Source organism: Oncorhynchus kisutch, linkage group LG17 (genome assembly GCF_002021735.2).
Source record: "Oncorhynchus kisutch isolate 150728-3 linkage group LG17, Okis_V2, whole genome shotgun sequence".
Classification (NCBI taxonomy): Eukaryota; Metazoa; Chordata; class Actinopteri; order Salmoniformes; family Salmonidae; genus Oncorhynchus; species Oncorhynchus kisutch.
In genome coordinates, this window is record NC_034190.2 from 77,217,734 (window position 1) to 77,243,118 (window position 25,385).

At 41.8% G+C, this 25,385-nt stretch overlaps 1 protein-coding gene across 3 annotated transcripts in view; it reads right to left on the minus strand.

Annotated features, from left to right (window-relative positions):
• Positions 1–25,385, minus strand: part of LOC109908334 (sodium channel protein type 8 subunit alpha-like) — a 128,976-nt gene that overhangs the window by 84,101 nt on the left and 19,490 nt on the right. Inside the window, exons 3-10 of one of the 3 annotated variants that reach the window (XM_031794668.1) lie at positions 23,126–23,244; positions 21,228–21,317; positions 20,864–20,992; positions 18,950–19,041; positions 8,205–8,426; positions 7,752–7,815; positions 6,848–6,989; positions 1,068–1,274 (exon numbers count right to left, since the gene is read on the minus strand). In XM_031794668.1, coding sequence (XP_031650528.1) covers positions 1,068–1,274; positions 6,848–6,989; positions 7,752–7,815; positions 8,205–8,426; positions 18,950–19,041; positions 20,864–20,992; positions 21,228–21,317; positions 23,126–23,244 — 1,065 coding nt within the window. Of the gene's footprint in view, positions 1–857; positions 870–1,067; positions 1,275–6,847; positions 6,990–7,751; positions 7,816–8,204; positions 8,427–18,949; positions 19,042–20,863; positions 20,993–21,227; positions 21,696–23,125; positions 23,245–25,385 lie in introns of those variants that run through there. The other 2 variants (XM_031794666.1, XM_031794667.1) reach the window with 2 other exon arrangements.

Here is a 25,385-nt window from a genome sequence, read left to right on the forward strand (position 1 = left end):
AGACAGACAGACAGACAGACAGACAGACAGACAGACAGACAGACAGACAGACAGACAGACAGACAGACAGACAGACAGACAGACAGACAGACAGACAGACAGACAGACAGACAGACAGACAGACAGACAGACAGACAGACAGACAGACAGACAGACAGACAGACAGACAGACAGACAGACAGACAGACAGACAGACAGACAGACAGACAGACAGACAGACAGACAGACAGACAGACAGACAGACAGACAGACAGACAGACAGACAGACAGACAGACAGACAGACAGACAGACAGACAGACAGACAGACAGACAGACAGACAGACAGACAGACAGACAGACAGACAGACAGACAGACAGACAGACAGACAGACAGACAGACAGACAGACAGACAGACAGACAGACAGACAGACAGACAGACAGACAGACAGACAGACAGACAGACAGACAGACAGACAGACAGACAGACAGACAGACAGACAGACAGACAGACAGACAGACAGACAGACAGACAGACAGACAGACAGACAGACAGACAGACAGACAGACAGACAGACAGACAGACAGACAGACAGACAGACAGACAGACAGACAGACAGACAGACAGACAGACAGACAGACAGACAGACAGACAGACAGACAGACAGACAGACAGACAGACAGACAGACAGACAGACAGACAGACAGACAGACAGACAGACAGACAGACAGACAGACAGACAGACAGACAGACAGACAGACAGACAGACAGACAGACAGACAGACAGACAGACAGACAGACAGACAGACAGACAGACAGACAGACAGACCATAACAGACAGAACAGAACAGAACAGAACAGACAGAACAGACACTGACCTGTGCGGCCTCCTGCAGAGACAGTAACAACAAAGACAGAGAAACAAACACATATGACATATACAGTGTATGGTCACAAAGAATGCATCTGAAATGGCACCCCTTTCCCTAGACATAGTGCACTACCTGGTCAAAAGTAGTGCACTATAAAGTCTGTCGGGGAAAAGGTCCCATAGACATGCTGAGACACAGAGACACTGGGATACTGACCTGTGCAGCCTCCTGCTGGTTCTTGATCTGCTCCAGCATGGCTTTGAACTCTGCCTCTTTCTGCTCAGCCTCCTCCATGGTGGCCTGGTTCTGCTCCTCATAGGCCATGGCCACCACAGCCAGGATCAGATTGACCAGATAGAAGGACCCCACGAAGATCACCAACACAAAGAAGATCATGTAGGTCTTCCCTGCTGCCCGCAGGGTCTGGGAGGGGGGAGAGAAGACAGCAGAGGGTCAGATACACTCATAGAAAAAAAGGGTTTATTCCAGGTATAACCCCTTAGGGTTCCACGTCGAACCCTCTGTGGAAAGGGGTTTTACATGGAATCCAAAAGGGTTCTACCTGGAAATAAAACACTGATATTTGACCTATACCCTCTGACCTCTAACCGAACAATCGGGTCGACCTTAGGGTCTGGAAGAGAACAGAGAGTACAGCAGATTCAGACACTTGTCTCCCATCCAGTTTCTCCAGAAGAGGTTGTCAATTTGTTCCCCCTCCTTTATCCAGGCCTTCATTACGATGATAACTGGGTCATATGACAGGGATGTGAGGTTCATATTGAGGTGGGGTTAGAGGGTAAAGGTCAAATGTTAAGAGGTCAGAGGTTATGTATCAGTTACTGAGTACTGTTGAAACTATCCAGGCTGTGTAGAAGTGTAGAATCTAAATGCTAGTGGCGGTACTGTAACACTTCCCCACTGCAAACACAATAAATTCATTTTACATTCCCTTCTGCTTACTAGAGTGTGATGATTACTCTAATTCCCTGTCATAGACATTATGTAAGCCGATTAACAGTGAGGTGTAGAACTGATTTTACGCTAGGAATTGTTACTGGTTGTGCCTCAACACCAGAAGTACTTCCATGCACTGACTGCTCCCAGTGTGTGTGTGTGTGTGTGTGTGTGTGTGTGTGTGTGTGTGTGTGTGTGTGTGTGTGTGTGTGTGTGTGTGTGTGTGTGTGTGTGTGTGTGTGTGTGTGTGTGTGTGTGTGTGTGTGTGTGTGTGTGTGTGTGTGTGTGCTAGGTTCCCAGCATGGGCACAACTTGGCATTATTTATCAAATGAAGCCTGGGCTCCCCCATATCTGCATTTTAGTTTTCCATGAATAGTGCAGTGGAAGCACACCCCACCAGACAGCTAGCTAACATAACCCAGTCCTTTCAGTGAGTTGCAATCCCCAGAGGAGAAACCATGAGACTCAAGCAGAGAGGAAGGAAAACAACCACTCTGTTTCTGAATGCTATTTGGAATTCCATCATTCCATGTACAGTGCCTTCGGAAAGTATTCAGAACCCTTGACTTTTCTCCATATTTTGTTATGTTACAGTCTTATTCTAAAATGGATTCAATAAAACAATTTCCTCAGCAATCTACACACAACACCCCATAATGACAAAGCGAAAACAGGTTTGTAGAAATGTCCCATAGTTTACAATGCATGTCAAAGCAAAAAAACAAGCTCCAAGACTAGATTGTGTCGAGGCACAGATCTGGGGAAGGGTACCAAAATATTTATGCAGCATTAAAGGTTCCCAAGAGCACAGTGGCCTCCATCATCCTTAAATTTAAGAAGTTCGGGAGCACCAAGACTAGAGTTCCTCTCTGGAGATGGGAGAACCTTCCAGAAGGACAACCATCTCTGCAGCACTCCACCAATTAGGCCTTTATGGTAGAGTGGCCAGACAGAAACCACTTCTCAGTAAAATGCACATGACAGCCCGCTTGGAGTTTGCCAACATGCATCTAAAGACTCTCAGACCATGAGAAACAATATTATCTGGTCTAATGAAACCAAGATTGAACTCTTGGCCTGAATGCCATACCACGTATGGAGGAAACCGGGCACCGTCGCTATGGTGAAGCATGGTGGTGGCAGCATCATGCTGTGGGGATGTTTTTCAGCGGCAGGGACTGAGATACTAGTCAGGATCGAGGCGAAGATAAACGGAGCAAACAGAGATCCTTGATGAAAACCGTCTCCAGAGCGCTCAGAACCTCAGAGTGGGGTGAAGATTCACCTTCCAACAGGACAACAACCCTAAGAAAACAGCCAAGGCAACACATGAGTGGCTTCAGGACAAGTCTCTGAATGTTCTTGAGTGGCCCAGCCAGAGCCCGGACTTGAACCTGATCAAACATCTTTGGAGAGACCTGGAAATCGCTGTGCAGCAACGCTCCCCATTCAACCTGACAGAGCTTGAGAGGATCTGCAGAGAAGAATGAGAGAAACTCCCTAAATACAGGTGTGCCAAGCTTGTAGCGTCATACCCAAGAAGACTCGAGGCTGTAATCGCTGCAAAAGGTGCTTCAACAAAGTACTGAGTAAAGGGTCTGAATACTTATGTAAATGTCATATTTCAAGTTTTTTTTTAAATGACAAAAAAAAACGTTTTTGCTTTGTCATTATCCTCCTGGACACTCTAGACCCACTCCAATTTGAATACCGCCCCAGCAGATCCACAGGTGACACAATCTCAATTGCACTTCACACTGCCCTTTCTCACCAGGACAAAAGGAACACCTATATGAGAATGCTGTTCATCGACTACAGCTCAGCGTTCAACACCATAGTACCCTCAAAGCTCATCCCTAAGCTAAGGACCCTGAGACTAAACACCTCAATCTGCAACTGGATCCTGGACTTCCTGACGGGCCGCCCCCAGGTGGTAAGAGTAGGCAACAATACGTCTGCCATGCTGATCCTGAACACTGGGGCCCCTCAGGGGTGTGTACTTAGTCGCCTCCTGTATTCCCTGTTCACCCACAACTGCGTGGCCAAACACGACTCCAACACCATCATTAAGTTTGCTGACGACACAACATTGGTAGGCCTGATCACCGACAACGATGAGATGGCCTATAGGGAGGAGGTCAGAGAACTGGCAGTGTGGTTCCAGGACAACAACCTCTCCCTCAATGTGAGCAAGACAAAGGAGCTGATCGTAGACTACAGGAAAAGGCGGGCCGAACAGGCCACCATTAACATTGACGGGCCTGTAGTGGAGCGGTTCGAGAGTCTCAAGTTCCTTGGTGTCCACATCACCAACGAACTATCATGGTCCAAACATACCAAGACAGTCGTAAAGAGGGCACAACAAAATATTTCCCCCCTCAGGAGACTGAAAAGATTTGGCATGGGCCCCCAGATCCTCAAAAGGTTCAACAGCTGCACCATCGAGAGACTGGTTGCATCGCCGCCTGGTATGGCAACTGCTCAGCATCTGACTTTAAGGCACTACAGAGGGTAGTGCGAGTGGCCCAGTACATCACTGGGGCAAAGCTTCCTGCCATCCAGGACCTAGATAATAGGCGGTGTCAAAGGAAAGCCCATAAAATTGTCAGAGACTCCCGTCACCCAAGTTATAGACTGTTTTCTCTGCTAATGCACGGCAAGCGGTACCGAAGCGCCAAGTCCAGGACCAAAAGGCACCTCAGCAGCTTCTACCCCCAAGCCATAAGACTGCTGAACAATTCATAAAAATCGCCACCGGACAATTTACATTGACCCCCCCCCCTTGTACACTGCTGTTTGTTTGTTACCTATGCATAGTCACTTCACCCCCACCTACATGTACAGATTACCACAGCTAGCCTGTACCTCAGCACACTGACTCGGTACCGGTGCTCCCCTTATTGTAATTCTTATTGTGTTACTTTTTATTTGATTCTACTTGGTAAATATTTCCTTCTTCTTGAACTGCACTGTTGGTTAAGGGCTTGTAAGTAAGCATTTCACGGTAAAGTCTACACGTGTTGTATTCGGCGCATGTGGTAAATAAAGTTAGATTTTATTTGAAGCCATTGAAAACAGTTTATCATTGTTCACTAGGCTTTATTACGTTTGATAGGTTGAGTACACATCACGGCATTCTGTATCAAAAGGTAGGCTGGCCCTCTTTGAAGTCTCAAAGATCAATGCATTGCAATATTTTTGTTTATAAAGCCGTCTTGCATAAACTTCCTCCATACCTTACTTTATTATTAACCTATAGACGTACATATCAGTCCTTAGATCAACGTTGGACTCTCTCCTAACACAGGACGCTGAAAATAAAAATATATTCGTCTGGCAAAAGCTACAGTGCCTTGCGAAAGTATTCGGCCCCCTTGAACTTTGCGACCTTTTGCCACATTACAGGCTTCAACCATAAAGATATAAAACTGTATTTTTTTGTGAAGAATCAACAACAAGTGGGACACAATCATGAAGTGGAACGACATTTATTGGATATTTCAAACTTTTTTAACAAATCAAAAACTGAAAAATTGGGCGTGCAAAATTATTCAGCCCCTTTACTTTCAGTGCAGCAAACTCTCTCCAGAAGTTCAGTGAGGATCTCTGAATGATCCAATGTTGACCTAAATGACTAATGATGATAAATACAATCCACCTATTTGATAATCGTGGTTATTTGTTAATCGTGGTTGCAAAGGGCATCAGTGTCTTAACAGCGCGATTTGCCAAGGCAGGATACTCCAAGATGGCGTAGCTGTGCAGACGTGTTTTGTTTGTTCGTCCTCTCGTGTACTTCTGTATTTTTCATATTTTTTTGTATATATTTCAATTTTATTTTCAATCTCTTTTAATTCAATTATACCTTCCGGTAACCTGCCTCACGCAATGTGAGACGGAACTGCTATTATGTTTAATTTCTGGCCATCAGAAGCTAACTAGCTAATTAGCTACACGCTATTTAGTCATTGTTAGTCACTGCTAGCGGCGTTTACCTTCTGCACAGATACCAGCCCTTTTTTTGCCTGGATAATACTTGCCATTCTACCAGTATCGGACTGTTTGTCCATTACAACGCCGGACCATTACTCCTGATCTTCAATGCTAGCCCCGCCTCACCACCACATCTGGGATATGGCTTTTTCTTTGCAACTCTGCCTAGAAGGCCAGCATCCCAGAGTCGCTTCTTCACTGTTGACGTTGACACTGGTGTTTTGCGGGTACTATTTAATGAAGCTGCCAGTTGAGAACTTGTGAGGCATCTGTTTCTCCAACTAAACACTCTAATATACTTGTCCACTTGCTCAGTTGTGCACCGGGGCCTCCCACTCCTCTTTCTATTCTGGTTAGGGCCAGTTTGCGCTGTTCTGTGAAGGGAGTAGTACACAGCGTTGTACGAGATCTTCAGTTTCATGGCAATTTCTCGCATGGAATAGCCTTTGTTTCTCAGAACAAGAATAGACTGACGAGTTTCAGAAGAAAGTTCTTTGTTTCTGGACATTTTGAGCCTGTAATCGAACCCACAAATGCTGATGTTCCAGATACTCAACCAGTCTAAAGAAGGCCAGTTTTATTGCTTCTTTAATCAGAACAACAGTTTTCAGCTGTGCTAACATAATTGCAAAAGGGTTTCTAATGATCAATTAGCCTTTTAAAATGATAAACTTGGGTTAGCTAACACAACGTGCCATTGGAACACAGGAGTGATGGTTGCTGATAATGGGCCTCTGTACGCCAATGTAGATATTCCATAAAAAATCTGCCATTTCCAGCTACAATAGCCATTTACAACATGAACAATGTCTACACTGTATATCTGATCAATTTGATGTTATTTTAATGGACAAAAAAATTGCTTTTCTTTCAAAACTGGGACATTTCTAAGTGACCCCAAACTTTTGAACAGTGGTGTAACTCAAAACCAAACCAACATATCCTTTGGTAAAACAACAAGCCTGTCTCACCAGCATAGATATACAATATCATAGATAGAAGCCATGTATATAATACTGTATGTTCTATTTCATTCTGTGCTCACCAGCATGTAGAGGTTCTCCCAGAAGTCCTGTGTCATGAGTCTGAAGAGAGCCAGGAAAGCCCATCCAAAGCTGTCAAAGCTGGTGTAACCGTAATTTGGATTCCTGCCAGCTTTCATGCATGTGAAGCCTTCAGGGCAGCGGCTGGGGGGAGAGGAGAGGGCCACACAACCATACAAAGACTCAGCAATATATACATACAAAAACAACATGGCTGCCGGATAGTACAGTTGTCTGGTTTAATGAAAGAATAAGAATGACAGACAGACAGACAGACAGACAGACAGACAGACAGACAGACAGACAGACAGATTTAAACCAGTGGAGAGTGATAGCGCTGAAGTCATACATGTATCCTATGGAAAACTCCTGATGGCGCATGAAGACGGAATTATTTAAATTTGAAGCGCGCCATATGGGGGAGAATGACACCAAAAACACACTAAGGATTATGATGAGGAGACTGGTGGGAGGAGCCATTACAACGAGCCTGGCATCCTATAGATCCTCCCACCAGCCTCCTCTGGTAAATAGCAAAGGATCATGGTCGATGTAGTTGTAGTTGTTTTCATCCTGCCTGAGAGACGCGCGCAAAGATCACAGGCCGGCTCATGATTGGTCTGTGTCAGCACGTGATCCTGCGTGACTACAAATGTAGTAGTCAGAATGGATCACTATTTAATTAAATATCTAGATTTGTAGCGAACTTGAAAATAATTCACTGTGGGGATCGAAATTCATCATAATATACTAATTTTAGAGTCCAAAACAGTCGTCTAGAAAACATCTTTGGACCATTCTGGAAATCATAATTTACATAGACTATCTTGGGCAGACCAGGGTTTTTGGCACAGAGCCCGTGACTTCAGCTCCAGAACGGACACCAGGGGCCTGTATGCAACTCACCCAGAATCTGAACTGTTGCCACATAAAAGGGCATCCAATTGTCTAGGCAGGAAGTAGAAATTTTCTGGTGAAAGAAACACAACACACACATACAGAATAGCATCAGAATAACATTCGCTATCTGTCTTTTCTAATGGCCATTTAGGAGTAGAAGGCTAGACCTCTGCAGCTATGTAGATAAGTGGAGGCTGCTAAGTGGAGAACGGCTCATAATAACTGCTGGAACGGCGCAAATGGAATGTTATCAAACCATGTGTTTGATGTATTTGATACCATTCCACTGATTCCGCTCCAGCCATTACCACGAGCCCGTCCTCCCCAATTAAGGTCCCACCAACCTCCTGTGATGTAGAGGGATATAGGACAAACTTTCTCAGCAAATGGAAACATTTTGCTACGTTGTGCTCTTAAAAACACAACCCTGGTGTGTTTGACTGCGGCCAGGCTACGTACTGTCATTATTGATGTATTCATTCCAGTCGAAGCCTATGCTGCCGTTGGCCAAGAAGTTCTCGGTGGAGTTGATTGGCCAAATCACGCATTTTTGTCGTAGGTTGCCCATGAAGAGCTGTAGTCCAATCAGAGCGAAGACACCGAGACAGAATACCGTGAGGATCATAACATCTGACAATTTCTTCACGGATTGTATTAGAGCACCGACAATGGTCTTCAGGCCTGGGGAGGGAGAAACACACACACACAGACGAACGTTTGCACACACACACACACACAAACGCACAGAGGTACAAACACAGACGGACGTGCACACACACAAACCAAAGAGATGATGCAGAAGGTTTGTATATGGGAGATGATCTTGGGGTTCCCAGACAAAGTGACTTTGTTGTTCTGTATTGCCTGTCTAATAAGTCCATGATCAAAGTACTGAACTTTTCTGTCTAATAAGGCCATGATCAAAGTAATGTACTGTATTGCCTGTTTAATACGTCCATTACCAAAGTACTGTACTATACTGTCTAATAAGTTCATTATCAAAGTACTGTACTATACTGTCTAATAAGTCCATTACCAAAGTACTGTACTATACTGTCTAATAAGTCCATTATCAAAGTACTGTACTATACTGTCTAATAAGTCCATTACCAAAGTACTGTACTATACTGTCTAATAAGTCAATTACCAAAGTACTGTACTATACTGTCTAATAAGTCCATTATCAAAGTACTGTACTATACTGTCTAATAAGTCCATTACCAAAGTACTGTACTATACTATACTGTCTAATAAGTCCATTACCAAAGTACTGTGCTATACTGTCTAATAAGTCCATTATCAAAGTACTGTACTATACTGTCTAATAAGTCAATTACCAAAGTACTGTACTATACTGTCTAATAAGTCAATTACCAAAGTACTGTACTATACTGTCTAATAAGTCCATTATCAAAGTACTGTACTATACTGTCTAATAAGTCCATTATCAAAGTACTGTACTATACTGTCTAATAAGTCCATTACCAAAGTACTGTACTATACTATACTGTCTAATAAGTCCATTATCAAAGTACTGTACTATACTGTCTAATAAGTCCATTATCAAAGTACTGTACTATACTGTCTAATAAGTTCATTACCAGAGTACTGCACTATACTGTCTAATAAGTTCATTATCAAAATACTGTACTATACTGTCTAATAAGTTCATTACCAAAGTACTGTACTATACTGTCTAATAAGTCCATTACCAAAGTACTGTACTATACTGTCTAATAAGTCCATTATCAAAGTACTGTACTATACTGTCTAATAAGTAAATTACCAAAGTACTGTACTATACTGTCTAATAAGTCCATTTTCAAAGTACTGTACTATACTGTCTAATAAGTCCATTACCAGAGTACTGTACTATACTGTCTAATAAGTTCATTATCAAAGTACTGTACTATACTGTCTAATAAGTCCATTATCAAAGTACTGTACTATACTGTCTAATAAGTCCATTACCAAAGTACTGTACTATACTATACTGTCTAATAAGTCCATTATCAAAGTACTGTACTATACTGTCTAATAAGTCCATTATCAAAGTACTGTTCTATACTGTCTAATAAGTTCATTACCAGAGTACTGCACTATACTGTCTAATAAGTTCATTATCAAAGTACTGTACGATACTGTCTAATAAGTTCATTACCAAAGTACTGTACTATACTGTCTAATAAGTCCATTACCAAAGTACTGTACTATACTGTCTAATAAGTCCATTATCAAAGTACTGTACTATACTGTCTAATAAGTAAATTACCAAAGTACTGTACTATACTGTCTAATAAGTCCATTTTCAAAGTACTGTACTATACTGTCTAATAAGTCCATTACCAGAGTACTGTACTATACTGTCTAATAAGTTCATTATCAAAGTACTGTACTATACTGTCTAATAAGTTCACTACCAAAGTACTGTACTATACTGTCTAATAAGTCCATTATCAAAGTACTGTACTATACTGTCTAATAAGTCCATTACCAAAGTACTGTACTATACTGTCTAATAAGTCCATTATCAAAGTACTGTACTATACTGTCTAATACGTCCATTATCAAAGTACTGTACAATACTGTCTAATAAGTCCATTATCAAAGTACTGTACTATACTGTCTAATAAGTCCATTACCAAAGTACTGTACTATACTATACTGTCTAATAAGTCCATTATCAAAGTACTGTACTATACTGTCTAATAAGTCCATTATCAAAGTACTGTACTATACTGTCTAATAAGTTCATTACCAGAGTACTGCACTATACTGTCTAATAAGTTCATTATCAAAATACTGTACTATACTGTCTAATAAGTTCATTACCAAAGTACTGTACTATACTGTCTAATAAGTCCATTACCAAAGTACTGTACTATACTGTCTAATAAGTCCATTATCAAAGTACTGTACTATACTGTCTAATAAGTAAATTACCAAAGTACTGTACTATACTGTCTAATAAGTCCATTTTCAAAGTACTGTACTATACTGTCTAATAAGTCCATTACCAGAGTACTGTACTATACTGTCTAATAAGTTCATTATCAAAGTACTGTACTATACTGTCTAATAAGTCCATTATCAAAGTACTGTACTATACTGTCTAATAAGTCCATTACCAAAGTACTGTACTATACTATACTGTCTAATAAGTCCATTATCAAAGTACTGTACTATACTGTCTAATAAGTCCATTATCAAAGTACTGTACTATACTGTCTAATAAGTTCATTACCAGAGTACTGCACTATACTGTCTAATAAGTTCATTATCAAAGTACTGTACGATACTGTCTAATAAGTTCATTACCAAAGTACTGTACTATACTGTCTAATAAGTCCATTACCAAAGTACTGTACTATACTGTCTAATAAGTCCATTATCAAAGTACTGTACTATACTGTCTAATAAGTAAATTACCAAAGTACTGTACTATACTGTCTAATAAGTCCATTTTCAAAGTACTGTACTATACTGTCTAATAAGTCCATTACCAGAGTACTGTGCTATACTGTCTAATAAGTTCATTATCAAAGTACTGTACTATACTGTCTAATAAGTCCATTACCAGAGTACTGTACTATACTGTCTAATAAGCTCATTATCAAAGTACTGTACAATACTGTCTAATAAGTCCATTACCAAAGTACTGTGCTATACTGTCTAATAAGTCCATTACCAAAGTACTGTACTATACTGTCTAATAAGTCCATTACCAAAGTACTGTACTATACTGTCTGCTTTATGTCCATTCCTTCATCAACCAGTATTCAACTTACAGTATATTGTGCGATGGGAGGGATTGTCCTGAGTATCCATTATAACACGCACATTAAACCCTTATGCCTGAGTTGGGTATTTAATAATACAATACAAATTGATGTGTCATCAGTATATAGTATGTACCTGTACACTGAGTATACAAAACATTAAGAACACCTGTTCTTTCCATGACATAAGACAATTGAGACATGGATTGTGTATGTGTCCCATTCTGAGGGTGAATGGGCAAGACAAAATATTGATGTGCCTTTGAACGGGGTATTGTAGTAGGTAATGTTTCCTCTAAACTGAGTGCTTGCTTTAGTGAGCAGCTCCCCTCGGACTGCCGGTGCAGAAACAATATGAGATTAAACTTCACTCAATTTTCTACAGTTTTCCCCTTTAGTTAACACTATCAAAGTTTCACCTCACAGTGGGAATTGTGATTGAATCAAACGCAAAATTAGCCGCATTCAATGTAATATACCGAAATAAAACAAACTATGCAAGATTTAGTATGCAAAACTAATTGTGTAAGAGATTTTCTCGTAGGCAGAGCGCATTGGTGTATGATTCTATTGCATTGACAGCACAACTCATGATGTACTCTATACGGTGCGCCATAACCAATCAGAGCAGCAGTAGGCCTATATGCAAATAGCCATTGCCATATATGGATCTGTGCCATTCACTTTGAACTGGACTATGTTTAGGCTACAGTATGAGTGGTCTTGAGTAGATGTGTTTGTGTTAAGATCAAAGTGAGAGCTGCATGGAGCGATGTGTGCACATTTGTTCACATTATTGCTAGTTGCTTCCTACAAGAGCACAAAACATATACATTTCTTTCACTCTTTAAATAGCCAGTTGTGAGCCAAAGAGATAACTAGCTAATAGGCAGACGGTAGCATAATTTGTCTGATTCTCTGTAATAATGGGAATAATAATGAATTTGATTTTGTAAAGTGGTTTCTTGCACCAATTTATTTATATTTAACTAGGCAAGTCAGTTAAGATCAAATTCTTATTTACAATGACGGCCTAGGAACGGTGCCTTAACTGCCTTGTTGAGGGTCTGAATGACAGATTTTACCTTGTCAGATCAGGGATTCGATCTTAGCAACCTTTCAGTTACTGGCCCAACGCTCTAACCACTAGGCTACCTGCCGCCTTAATGTACTTATCTATTTTTACTGTATGCAACATGATGGACTGACTGGTTTAAATGTGTCTGATGTGAGAAACTATGTGTATGTGATCCTTTTAATGGGAGGCGAAGACAAAGAAAAATGTCCATCCTGGATGGACAATAAAGTTTTATTCTATTCTGTCAAACACAACATTTTCAGTCACCTCCTTGTCTGAAGGACAAGTGGATAAACAGGTTAATGTCAAGCCCTGCATGTTGTTGTTTTTTAAGTCTCATGGAATGTAGGCCTATATTGAACACCACACATTGGCTGCTACTGTAGGCTGATAGAAAAGCTAATTCCATGTTAAAATGCGATGGGATTATGCATTATGATCAAATGGCCACAGTAGCCAACATGACCACTTTTAAAACTATCACAACATTCAAGTTTGCGCTCAGCCGACCCAGACTCAGTGTAGAAAAAAAATCTAGGGAACATTGGTGGTAGGTGCCAGGTGCACTGGTTTGTGTCAAGAACTGCAACGCTGCTGGGTTTTTCACGCTCAACATTTTTCCATGTGTATCAAGAATGCTCTACCATCCAAAGGACATCCAGCCAAATTAACACAACTGTGGGAAGCATTGGAGTCAACATGGGCCAGCATCCCTGTGGAACGCTTTAGCCACCTTGTAGAGTCCATGCCCCGACCAATTGAGGCTGTTCTGAGGGGAAAAGAGGGTGTCAATAGTAGGAAGGTGTTCCTAATGTTTGGTATACTCTGTGTATATATCAAACAAGGAAAAATTGTGTACAAAAAGTAAAACCTTGTAGTGGGTTGGAAAGCTGACATTTGATATCTTACATTTAAATAACATAAATGTAAATAACGTAAAATGTATATTTCATTAGCTAAAAACAGTACAACTTAAGACAAATTTCAACAACTGATTACATATAAACCATTTTATAATACAAATATGAACAATAAATATCCAAAAGCCATCCCCTCTGTTTAGAGGTTTAGTAATGAGACACTCACTGACTGTATATAGTTAGTTGATATGCCACTACTGAACCAGGAAGAGATCTATTAGTATCACTGGCTGTATACAGTTAGTTGATATGCCACTACTGAACCAGGAAGAGATCTATTAGTATCACTGGCTGTATACAGTTAGTTGATATGCCACTACTGAACCAGGAAGAGATCTATTAGTATCACTGGCTGTATACAGTTAGTTGATATGCCACTACTGAACCAGGAAGAGATCTATTAGTATCACTGGCTGTATACAGTTAGTTGATATGCCACTACTGAACCAGGAAGAGATCTATTAGTATCACTGGCTGTATACAGTTAGTTGATATGCCACTACTGAACCAGGAAGAGATCTATTAGTATCACGTAACGTTAACAGTTAAGAAAAACTTTAAAAACATATCACTACTGAACCAGGATGAGACGTATAGTATCTTGCCTTGCAAAATATTTCCTCTATGTTGCCAGTATGGCCAGTGACAGATTACAGCTAAACCAGAAGGGGAGGACTCCAGGAAACTGAACAGTGAGAGGGCAATCCGTAAGAAAGAAAGGAAGTAACCACAGCAGTACAACGAGGGGATATGATAAGAGGTCAGAGGTTCAGGCAGGCAGGGGGTAGAAACCAATGACATGCAGGCTGAACAGAAACCATTCAATGCCAGCGCCACTCTGGGGCATTTTCCTCTCATACCTGTCATTAGGTTAAAGCACAAACATCTTACCCCAACTCTACTACAGCCAGACTCTTACCCCAACTCTACTACAGCCAGACTCTTACCCCAACTCTACTACAGCCAGACTCTTACCCCAACTCTACTATAGCCAGACTCTTACCCCAACTCTACTACAGCCAGATTCTTACCCCAACCCTACTACAGCCAGACTCTTACCCCAACCCTGCTACAGTCAGACTCTTACCCCAACCCTACTACAGCCAGACTCTTACCCCAACCCTGCTACAGTCAGACTCTTACCTCATCTTACCCCAACCCTGCTACAGCCAGACTCGTACCTCATCTTACCCCAACCCTACTACAGTCAGACTCTTACCCCAACCCTACTACAGCCAGACTCTTACCCCAACCCTACTACAGCCAGACTCTTACCTCATCTTACCCCAACCCTGCTACAGCCAGACTCTTACCCCAACCCTACTACAGCCAGACTCTTACCCCAACCCTACTACAGTCAGACTCTTACCCCAACCCTGCTACAGCCAGACTCTTACCCCAACCCTACTACAGTCAGACTCTTACCCCAACCCTGCTACAGCCAGACTCTTACCCCAACCCTACTATAGCCAGACTCTTACACCGACCCTGCTACAGCCAGACTCTTACCTCAGCTTACCCCAACCCTACTACAGCCAGACTCTTATCCCAACCCTACTACAGCCAGACTCTTACCTCATCTTACCCCAAACCTACTACAGCCAGACTCTTACTTTATATTACCCCAACCCTACAGTCTCACCTACAGCTCTTCCCTTCAGGACAGGCAACATCTTCAGGCAGAACCCCCAGTGGCTGAGCAATTAATCCATAGAATGCAAGAGGATTCCAAACATTTCCAGAAACAGAATGTCTCTCACACATGGAACTGGAAGCCCTGAAGGGCTTCTGTTGTCCCTCTGCAGGCTTGGTCTACACCTCTTCTTGTATAATATGGTCCCAACTTAACTTAGACCTCTAGGATGCTGACTAGTAACGGAAAAATGTACCATTAGTGAGGTGTCATGCAACTAATCAATATATCGTTGAAATAATAAGAAACAATCTCTTCTATATTTTCAGTGACACTACAGAGTGAATTTACCTTATACATTATAATCATCAAGGATTGACATGTATTGACTATAATCCGGACAGGGTTTAGAGAGTAATGCCTTTTTCTTTTTGACACCTCCCTGTTTTGACTTGAGTTGTCAATACAACAGATTCCCAAGGAAATATGTCCGTCAAAGTGAGAGAAACCCACAGTTTGTCTTTTCTGTGAGAAGAAAAATAACTGTGAGTAAAACATGTTGAAGTGATGTCATTACAACCTGAAACGGTTCATCATTATGTAATTTCATCATTATGTCATCATGATGTCACTTCAACCAGTTTTGCCCAGCTTCCCAGCTGGGGACCAGAACCATAGCTGACCATCCTTCAGTGCTTAATTTGAGCAGGATCAGGTGAAAATCTCCCCCTGCCAGAATTCTCCCCCCCCCTTCATGTTCTTCATTGTTGCGACTTGCTTGCTAGTTGAGATTTCTGCTCTTCACTCCGTTGACAGTTTAGTCTACATTTCACTGATCTTAGTAGCAGAAAGCATTTTTTGTCTGCAGTTTTCGGTTTGGCTATTTGTCTCAAGTGTTTGTGGCGGTTCTAGCTTGTATGGCCCCTGGGCGAACCCCTCCTTCAGCGCCCGCGCCTGCCCCCACCCTTGGCAAGATGCCGCCCTGGGCGGTTGCCCATGTCGCACATACCTAAATCCGCTACTGATTTTGTATTAGTCTATAAATACATTTCTTTGCCAAAATTCGTCATCTCTCCCATGTCTTATTTGACTAGTAAGGATAATAATTCAGCCATAGTTGTTCTGAAATGTTTATTTCCAACATGTTACTCCCTCCTCTATGTTTATTAATATAACACACATACAATAATGATTCATTTCAGTCGCCTTTCCTGAGGTGAAGTTTGTTCTATAGAAACCATTTGACTCTGTTGTGTGCCACAGAAAGTATTTGACTCTAGCTACAAAATTAAGCAAATTAGAAGCAGGGGGAGATTTTCGGCACAACACCGGCACATCTACGCAAGAGAAGAAAAAAAATCACTGTTTGCAAACAAAAAATTCTAACAAAAGCGATCAGTGTTCATTCGAGTTGCCTCCTCATTAATTCTCCTGCCCCCGAAAACAACATAATGTGAAAACGTAGATTTTCAGCCCACACTTGATATTTTACGAATGAATTTGTGTTGGGCCGGCTCGGGTTAATGGTTGGTGCAACATTATAGCCTATGCTTGAGACCAATGTGTGGCCGTTGATGTGGTGAAAGACAGAAGAGCGCCTGTATCTCTCTCAGAACTAGAATGACGTTTACTTTCTATGACCTGCACCTCTCATCTCTCCAGCGTTGCACTTCATCATTTATTTCCTTATAGAATCATAGCCCGCGGGCTCACTTTTTGTTCTCACCTCTCTCGTGCTCACTTTTTGTTCTCACCTCTCTCGTGCTCACTTTTTGTTCTCACCTCTCTCGCGCTCACTTTTTGTTCTCACCTCTCTCGCGCTCACTTTTTGTTCTCACCTCTCTCGTGCTCACTTTTTGTTCTCACCTCTCTCGCGCTCACTTTTTGTTCTGGCATCTCCCGATTTACAACTTAAGCACTGCCATCCTTCATATAGCATACCATATCATATACTGTATGTATATTGAAATACATTTTCCAGAGTTATAGAATAACTGCTGCCTGTTCAGAAAGGAATGACATCATTTATACTACTACACCAGAAGTAGGTCCATCATTTATAATACTACACCAGAAGTAGGTCCATCATTTATACTACTACACCAGAAGTAGGTCCATCATTTATACTACTACACCAGAAGTAGATCCATCATTTATACTACTACACCAGAAGTAGGTCCATCATTTATACTACTACACCAGAAGTAGGTCCATCATTTATAATACTACACCAGAAGTAGGTCCATCATTTATAATACTAGACCAGAAGTAGGTCCATCATTTATAATACTACACCAGAAGTAGGTCCATCATTTATAATACTACACCAGAAGTAGGTCCATCATTTAGCCACAGAGGACCAATAGCTGTTTACAAAAATTGCCTCGTTTTGGACTGCGTTCACATAGCTCAATCCCAAAGCATATAGCCTGGGAACGAGCTGCAAATCTGTCAGTGAACAGCATGCAGCCGGAACAAGCCTTACGTAATATTTCAAACACAATCGCAGTTGGGAAATACAGGTTGGAAAGCAAATGGCTCTTGCTTAAAAGAGAAGACTTGAATCCTACTGTAGGCTACCAAAATATTCAATCAACTTCCAAATAGGCCGATTGAGCGAACGTTGTTTTACAAAGTAAAACAAGAGATAGGCTTTTGGGACGAGCGCATCAGCCATCGCTGGTGAGTCAGCTCATTCAGTCAACCCATCAGCATTCTAGAAAGCTCTAGAATGCCAGCGGAAAATATGTGTTCTATTTTCTGTTCAAGTCGGTCATTATAATGAAAAGTTAACCATCAACATGAACAAAACAACAAACGGAAACGAGCAAAACAAACATTTTCAATGCCATCTTTCATCACCCAAGCTTTTTAGCAGGCTAATACTGTAAAGCAAGTCACTCAAAAGCATCATGCAGCATAAAATATGTCCACAAACTAGGCTTGGCAGTCTTCATCAATAATGAATAAGTATATTCTGTGGGATGCCAGTAAGAGCTATGTCAGTTCCCAGCTGAGCGTCAACATACTCTACGTTTCTTCTTTAACTCAGACGTATAGAGTCAAATTCATTCATTTGCATCCTTTTTTTTCATAATAAATAATGTTAATGTATTTAGTTAAATTGTATTTTCTCTTCCAATCCAATTACCTAGTTATTTATTTTTGGATATGAATAATTATCTCCATCTTTCGAAAACCTTGCAAGAGCCTGGAGGCTTTTTCCAATGATAAAAGTACTATGGATGAGCTATACTGTAGATGTCTCAACAGTCTTTGTCAAAGTGTGCAGTACAGTGAATCAGGAAAGGTTGGTTAATTATAAGCTATTCCTTATGGTCAGCTAAAGAAAAATGAATCCCATAATTAATCAACATATATTTGACTTTGTCTCTGGTGATAATCTATTGATGTGCTATCATACTGCTACTGTCAGTGTCCTTTTCTTTAGTGGGGCTTCTGCTATTGCCCATTCCAATGAATAGACATAGACAGTGGCTTACAGCTATTTCCGAGGAGAATCACAGCTGCCTTTAGGATGAGACTTCTACTGGGGCAGAAGAGAGACACTTTGGAAGAACCTGGAGTAGACTGCAAAGCCTATCAAAAATGTATCAGTACCATTTTTGATAAATTTGGAGGAAAAAATGAATTCAACAAATATTATTTCCAATTATTTTTTGGGGGAGTGCTTAAAAATGATAATAAAAATGATAATAATAATATTAGTGAGTATAATAAAAGTAAAAGGGTGTGATATAAACATCAGCCTTAGTGTTTAAACTGAATCTCACCTGGTATGACAGAGATAGTTTTCAATGCTCGGAGAACTCTGAATGTTCTCAACGCAGAGACATTGCCCAGGTCCACAAACTCTGTTATATATCTGTAAACAGGGGAAGGATCACACACAAACAAACACCAGTGACAAAAACACACGCGCAAAAGAACCACAACACCACCACCACGCACGCACTCAACCAGGAAGTAACCACAACGCCACTCACAGAGCCTGTCCATGGAGGGGGAGTAAAGGATAAATAAAATAAAAAAATAGGACCCACGACACATCGACCCCCATCCTGTCTTACCTGGAATTACAGAAAATAGTTTTCAATGCCCTCAACACTGAACGTACACAGAGCTGAGACATTACCTAGGTTTACAAACTATGTTATACACCTGCAGAATCACATACAAGTTACAAACTGTTATTGACACACATGATATAAGACGAATGTAGTGGTTGAACAGAAACACTTCTTGAAGTTAAAGATATTTAAGGTCCACTTCGTAAAATGCTGAACTAGTTCTACGCAACATCAAAAACATGGTGGCCTTAGAGTTAGTTATAGTTATAGTTAGTTTGCCAACATGTAATGTAATGTGTTAGTAAATATACATCTATATCATGTCAAATCCAACATGGTAAGATGAAGCCTTGATCAGAATCCTAAGATCTCCAGCAAACTGAAAGAGACAAATGGAGAGTGAGCGAGAGAGACAGATAAAGAGAGACGAAGGAAAAGAGAAAGAGAGACAGAAAGAGAGAGGGAGGAAAAGAGAGGGAGAGAGACAGAAAGAGAGAGAGAGGAAAAGAGAAAGAGAGACAGAAAGAGAGAGGGAGGAAAAGAGAGGGAGAGAGACAGAAAGAGAGAGGGAGGAAAAGAGAAAGAGAGACAGAAAGAGAGAGGGAGGAAAAGAGAAAGAGAGAGAAAGAGAGAGGGAGGAAAAGAGAAAGAGAGACAGAAAGAGAGAGGGAGGAAAAGAGAAAGAGAGACAGAAAGAGAGAGGGAGGAAAAGAGAAAGAGAGAGAAAGAGAGAGGGAGGAAAAGAGAAAGAGAGACAGAAAGAGAGAGGGAGGAAAAGAGAAAGAGAGACAGAAAGAGAGAGGGAGGAAAAGAGAAAGAGAGACAGAAAGAGAGAGGGAGGAAAAGAGAGGGAGAGAGACAGATAAAGAGAGGGAGGAAAAGAGGGAGAGACAGAAAGAGAGAGGGAGGAAAAGAGAGGGAGAGAGACAGATAAAGAGAGAGGGAGGAAAAGAGAAAGAGAGACAGATAAAGAGAGAGTGAGGAAAAGAGAAAGAGAGACAGATAGAGGGAGGAAAAGAGAAAGAGAGACAGAAAGAGAGAGGGAGGAAAAGAGAGGGAGAGACAGATAAAGAGAGGGAGGAAAAGAGAAAGAGGGACAGAAAGAGAGAGGGAGGAAAAGAGAGGGAGATACAGATAGAGGGAGGAAAGGAGAGAGAGAGACAGATAAAGAGAGAGGGAGGAAAAGAGAGGGAGAGACAGATAGAGGGAGGAAAGGAGAGAGAGAGACAAATAAAGAGAGAGGGAGGAAAAGAGAGGGAGAGACAGATAAAGAGAGGGAGGAAAAGAGAAAGACAGACAGAAAGAGAGAGGGAGGAAAAGAGAGGGAGAGACAGATAGAGGGAGGAAAGGAGAGAGAGAGACAGATAAAGAGAGAGGGAGGAAAAGAGAGGGAGAGATAAGCAGGAACAGTTAGGAACCCTATGAAAACACCTGATTGAGCCCCCCTTCAAAGAAAGAAAGAAAGAAAGAAAGCTTGGACAATTCTGGACAGTAACGATACCTTTAGACTTATTAACGCTCTATTTATCAATTATCCCACACCATAATATTAATACTTAATATGTCTTATAAGAATGAACAGGTAAGTACCTGTATCTCTAGGACTCTCATACTTACGCCATAGAAATGACCATGAAATCCAGCCAGTTCCAGGGATCCCTTAGGAATGTAAACCCATCTATACAGAATCCTCGAGCGACGACTTTTACAAGACATTCAAATGTATAAATCCCTGTGAATGTGTACCTGGATGACAGAAGCATGGAACATGATCAGAATGAGCTATTTACTATTTCAAATCCAAGAAGCATATCGTTTTTATCTGTTGAAATGACGTACTGGTAATACGTTCAGGCTCTTATCAAGGCTAGCAATATACCACTGTTAAAACCAAACTTGTGTAGGTTAAAACATGCATAATAAAAATGTTCTAGTTTATATTATATACCTGTGTAGATACATATAATAAACGTGAACTTACTCTACTTGCTTGGACCACTCAGGAGGTTCACTAAAGGTCATGAATATACAGTTGGTCAAAATAGTACACATAATGATCATGCTGAAAAGAGTGAGGAAATGAATTAAGGAAAAGTCCAGAGATTCACAGTGGAAAACAAAGTAAATGTCATCATCCAAAACAGTTAAAGGGATACTTTGGGATTTTGGCAATGAGGCCCCTTATCTACTTTCCTAGAGTCTGATGAACTAGTGGATACCATTTGTATATCTCTGTGTCCAGTATGAAGAAAGTTAGAGGTAGTTTAGCTAGCGTTAGCGTTAGCAAAATGACTGGAAGTCCATGGGTATCTGGACAAACATACTTCACTACAATGGTAATAGGGTGCCATTTGGCACTTAACCATGAAAAATACTGCACTATACCTTTCAAGACTAACCAACCGATGTGGTTGTGTGAAGAAAACCCCAATGTCAGCATTTGAGCAACCAGGGCTGCATATCAATAGTCTATAGTGGCTTCCTCTCCTCTGACTTCCTTTCTTCTTCTCCTCTATGTCTCCTTTCTTCCTCTCCTCTACATTTCCTGTACTCTAAGTCTCCTTCCTCTCCTCTGTCTTGTTCCTCTCCTCTGTCTCCTTCTTCTCCTCTGTCTCCTTCATGCCTCCTTCCTCTCCTCTGTCTCCTTCCTCTCCTCTATGTCTCCTTCCTCTCCTCTATGCCTCCTTCTTCTCCTCTATGCCTCCTTCCTCTCCTCTGTGTCTCCTTCCTCTCCTCTATGTCTCCTTCCTCTTCTCTATGTCTCCTTCCTCTCCCCTATGCGTCCTTCCTCTCCTCTGTGTCTCCTTCCTCTCCTCTATGTCTCCTTCCTCTCCTCTATGTCTCCTTCCTCTTCTCTATGCCTCCTTCCTCTCCTCTATGTCTCCTTCCTCTCCTCTATGCATCCATGTCTCCTTCCTCTCCTCTATGCCTCCATGTCTCCTTCCTCTCCTCTATGTCTCCTTCCTCTCCTCTGTGTCTCCTTCCTCTCCTCTGTGTCTCCTTCCTCTCCTCTGTGTCTCCTTCCTCTCCTCTATGTCTCCTTCCTCTTCTCTATGCCTCCTTCCTCTCCTCTATGTCTCCTTCCTCTCCTCTATGCCTCCATGTCTCCTTCCTCTCCTCTGTGTCTCCTTCCTCTCCTCTGTGTCTCCTTCCTCTCCTCAATGTCTCCTTCCTCTCCTCTATGTCTCCTTCCTCTTCTCTATGCCTCCTTCCTCTCCTCTATGTCTCCTTCCTCTCCTCTATGCCTCCATGTCTCCTTCCTCTCCTCTATGTCTCCTTCCTCTCCTCTATGTCTCCTTCCTCTCCTCTATGTCTCCTTCCTCTTCTCTATGTCTCCTTCCTCTCCTCTATGTCTCCTTCCTCTTCTCTATGTCTCCTTCCTCTCCTCTATGTCTCCTTCCTCTCCTCCGTTATTGTCATTTTCAGTGTCATCTACTTTAATCAATGGCTGAGGGTGGATGGCATCCTTGTTTTCAGAAGCCTTTAGAAGGCCCTCTACAGGAGACTCAGTAAGATACTTTAAGGTTGGCAGGTTACGTTTGGAGAATGTTTTCTTAGGATGATCAAACGTCAAACCTCTCTTTCCATGATTAAGGGTCATCCCCTTTAGCAATCTGCCGGGACCAAAAAAGGGTTCTCAAAAGGGTTCTACTATGGGGAAAGCCAAAGAACCTTTTTAGGTTCTAGATAGCACCTTTTTTTCTAAGAGTGTATAAAGGCAATAGGGTGCCATATACAGTCTATACTACCTAAACTGAAGCAGCAGTCAAATGCACATTAGCATGCAGCACTAACAGAAGCAGCATAATGTTCATAAATAATCAAAACGAACAGGAAAGACTGTTGTCTCTCCTGGTAGGACACACTTTGAAAGGATATGAATGTATCAAAATTTTAATAGCTATTCGCCTGAAAAGATTTAAAGGACTTATGATGTACAAGGCAGGGTTGGCACTAAAGCGGAAGATTGTCTTCCCTCTGTTTAGCACTATGAATGTCTGTAGAGAGAGAGAGAGAGAGAGGGGGGGGGGGGGGAGAGAGAGAGAGAGAGAGAGAGAGAGAGAGAGAGAGAGAGAGAGAGAGAGAGAGAGAGAGACAGAGAGACAGAGAGAGACAGAGAGACAGAGAGACGGAGAGAAAAATATAAACAAGTTAAATGTAATATTTCAAGGCATGCACACCCAAAATAGCTCTAGGTACAGTACTTCATCCTCATGTATCAGCTATGTGCAGAAAAGTAAATGTCAGGTAAAACATTGTCAATTACATTATATGCCATAGATATTGGTCAATTACATGCACAGAGAAGTCACAATACTAGTATTCTAATCTACATAAATAAATACTGTATGTTTGAATAAAATTCTAAATAAACATATTTCACAAACAACATTTCACAGCTGTAACAATGTTAGCCATTTAAAGGAATAATCCGTCTTTTTTTAAACTCTCCACCTTGTCCTATATGCAGGGTTTTCCAACCTGGGTCCCGGGGCCCTACTGAGTACACGTTCACTCAGAGGGGGCACCAGGACCGACTCTGGGAAACCTTACAACGCCGACATACACTGTATATGTAAACTACATGTTTAAAATACTGTTACTACTAATCAACATCCTGAAAATGTTTGCCAAACAATCTCAATGCAGGGCAGGCAGCCTCTAATGTTGTTGTTTTTTCCCATAAGCCCCTCTCAACCAATCATCGTGATGTTTCCTTCTCTAACAGGAAATGTGCAGTGTATAGAGAAATGTCCTGTGCTAATGTTTCAGCTGCTGCCTCTACATTGTGCCCTGCCCTGCCTGCTTTCGATTGTTAGATTTGAAAGGAGTGGAAACGTGCAGAGAGACCTACTGAGTAGGAAAGGGGTGGCAAACTTCTTTCAGCAGATTACCTCATAATTGTTTAAATAAAACATGACAATTTGCATGAAACTTTAATGACCCTGCAGTAAGTCTAGCAGAGCATAGACCGTGGACCAGTGTTTTAGCCCAAAGACAGAGAGGAGAGGAGAGGAGAGGAGAGGAGAGGAGAGGAGAGGAGAGGAGAGGAGAGGAGAGGAGAGGAGAGGAGAGGAGAGGAGAGGAGAGGAGAGGAGAGGAGAGGAGAGGAGAGGAGAGGAGAGGAGACAGAGACAGAGACAGAGACAGAGACAGAGACAGAGACAGAGACAGAGACAGAGACAGAGACAGAGACAGAGACAGAGACAGAGACAGAGACAGAGACAGAAGGTGGAGGAACATAGGGAGATACACTGTCTATACATACAGCACAATAGCACTGATACCCTCCTCAAAGCTGGTTACTGTCGCTCTTCAAAGAGCTCATTTCTCATCTGCCCTATTCTTCTGGAAATACTTTCTACTAGATGTTGGCACATTGCTGCGGGGACTTGCTTCTATTCAGCCACAAGAACATTAGTTCTTAGTTCATTAGGCCTGGCTCACAGTCGGCGTTCCAATTCATGCCAAAGGTGTTCGATGGGGTTGGGGTCAGGGATCTGTGCAAGCCAGTCAAGTTCTTCCACACCAATCTCGACAAACCATTTCTATATGGACCTCGCTTTGTGCACGGGGGCATTGTCATATTGAAACAGGAAAGGGCCTTACACAAACTGTTTCCACAAAGTTGAAGCATAGACTTGTCTAGAATGTAATTGTACGCTGTAGCATTAAGATTTCCCTTCAGTGAAACTAAGGAGCCTAGCCCAAACCATGAAAACAGCCCCAGACCACTATTCTTCCTCCACCAAACTTTACAGTTGGTATTATGCATTGTAAAGTCGGACTGCACGTTTCCACTGCTCCAGAGTCCAATGGCGGCGAGTTTTACACCACTCCAGTTGACGCTTGGCATTGCGAGTGGTGATTTTAGGCTTGTGTGCGGATGCTCGGCCATGGAAACTAATTTCATGATGCTCCCGATGAACAGTTCTTGTGCTGACATTGCACCCAGAGGCAGTTTGGAATTCGGTAGTGAGTGTTTTCCTCCTATACGTTTCAACTTCACAATAACAGCACTTACAGTTGACCGGGGCAGCTCTAGCAGGGCAAACTGACTTGTTGGAGAGGTGGAATCCTATGACAGTGCCACGTTGAAAGTCATTGAGCTCTTCAGTAAGGGACATTCTACTGTCAA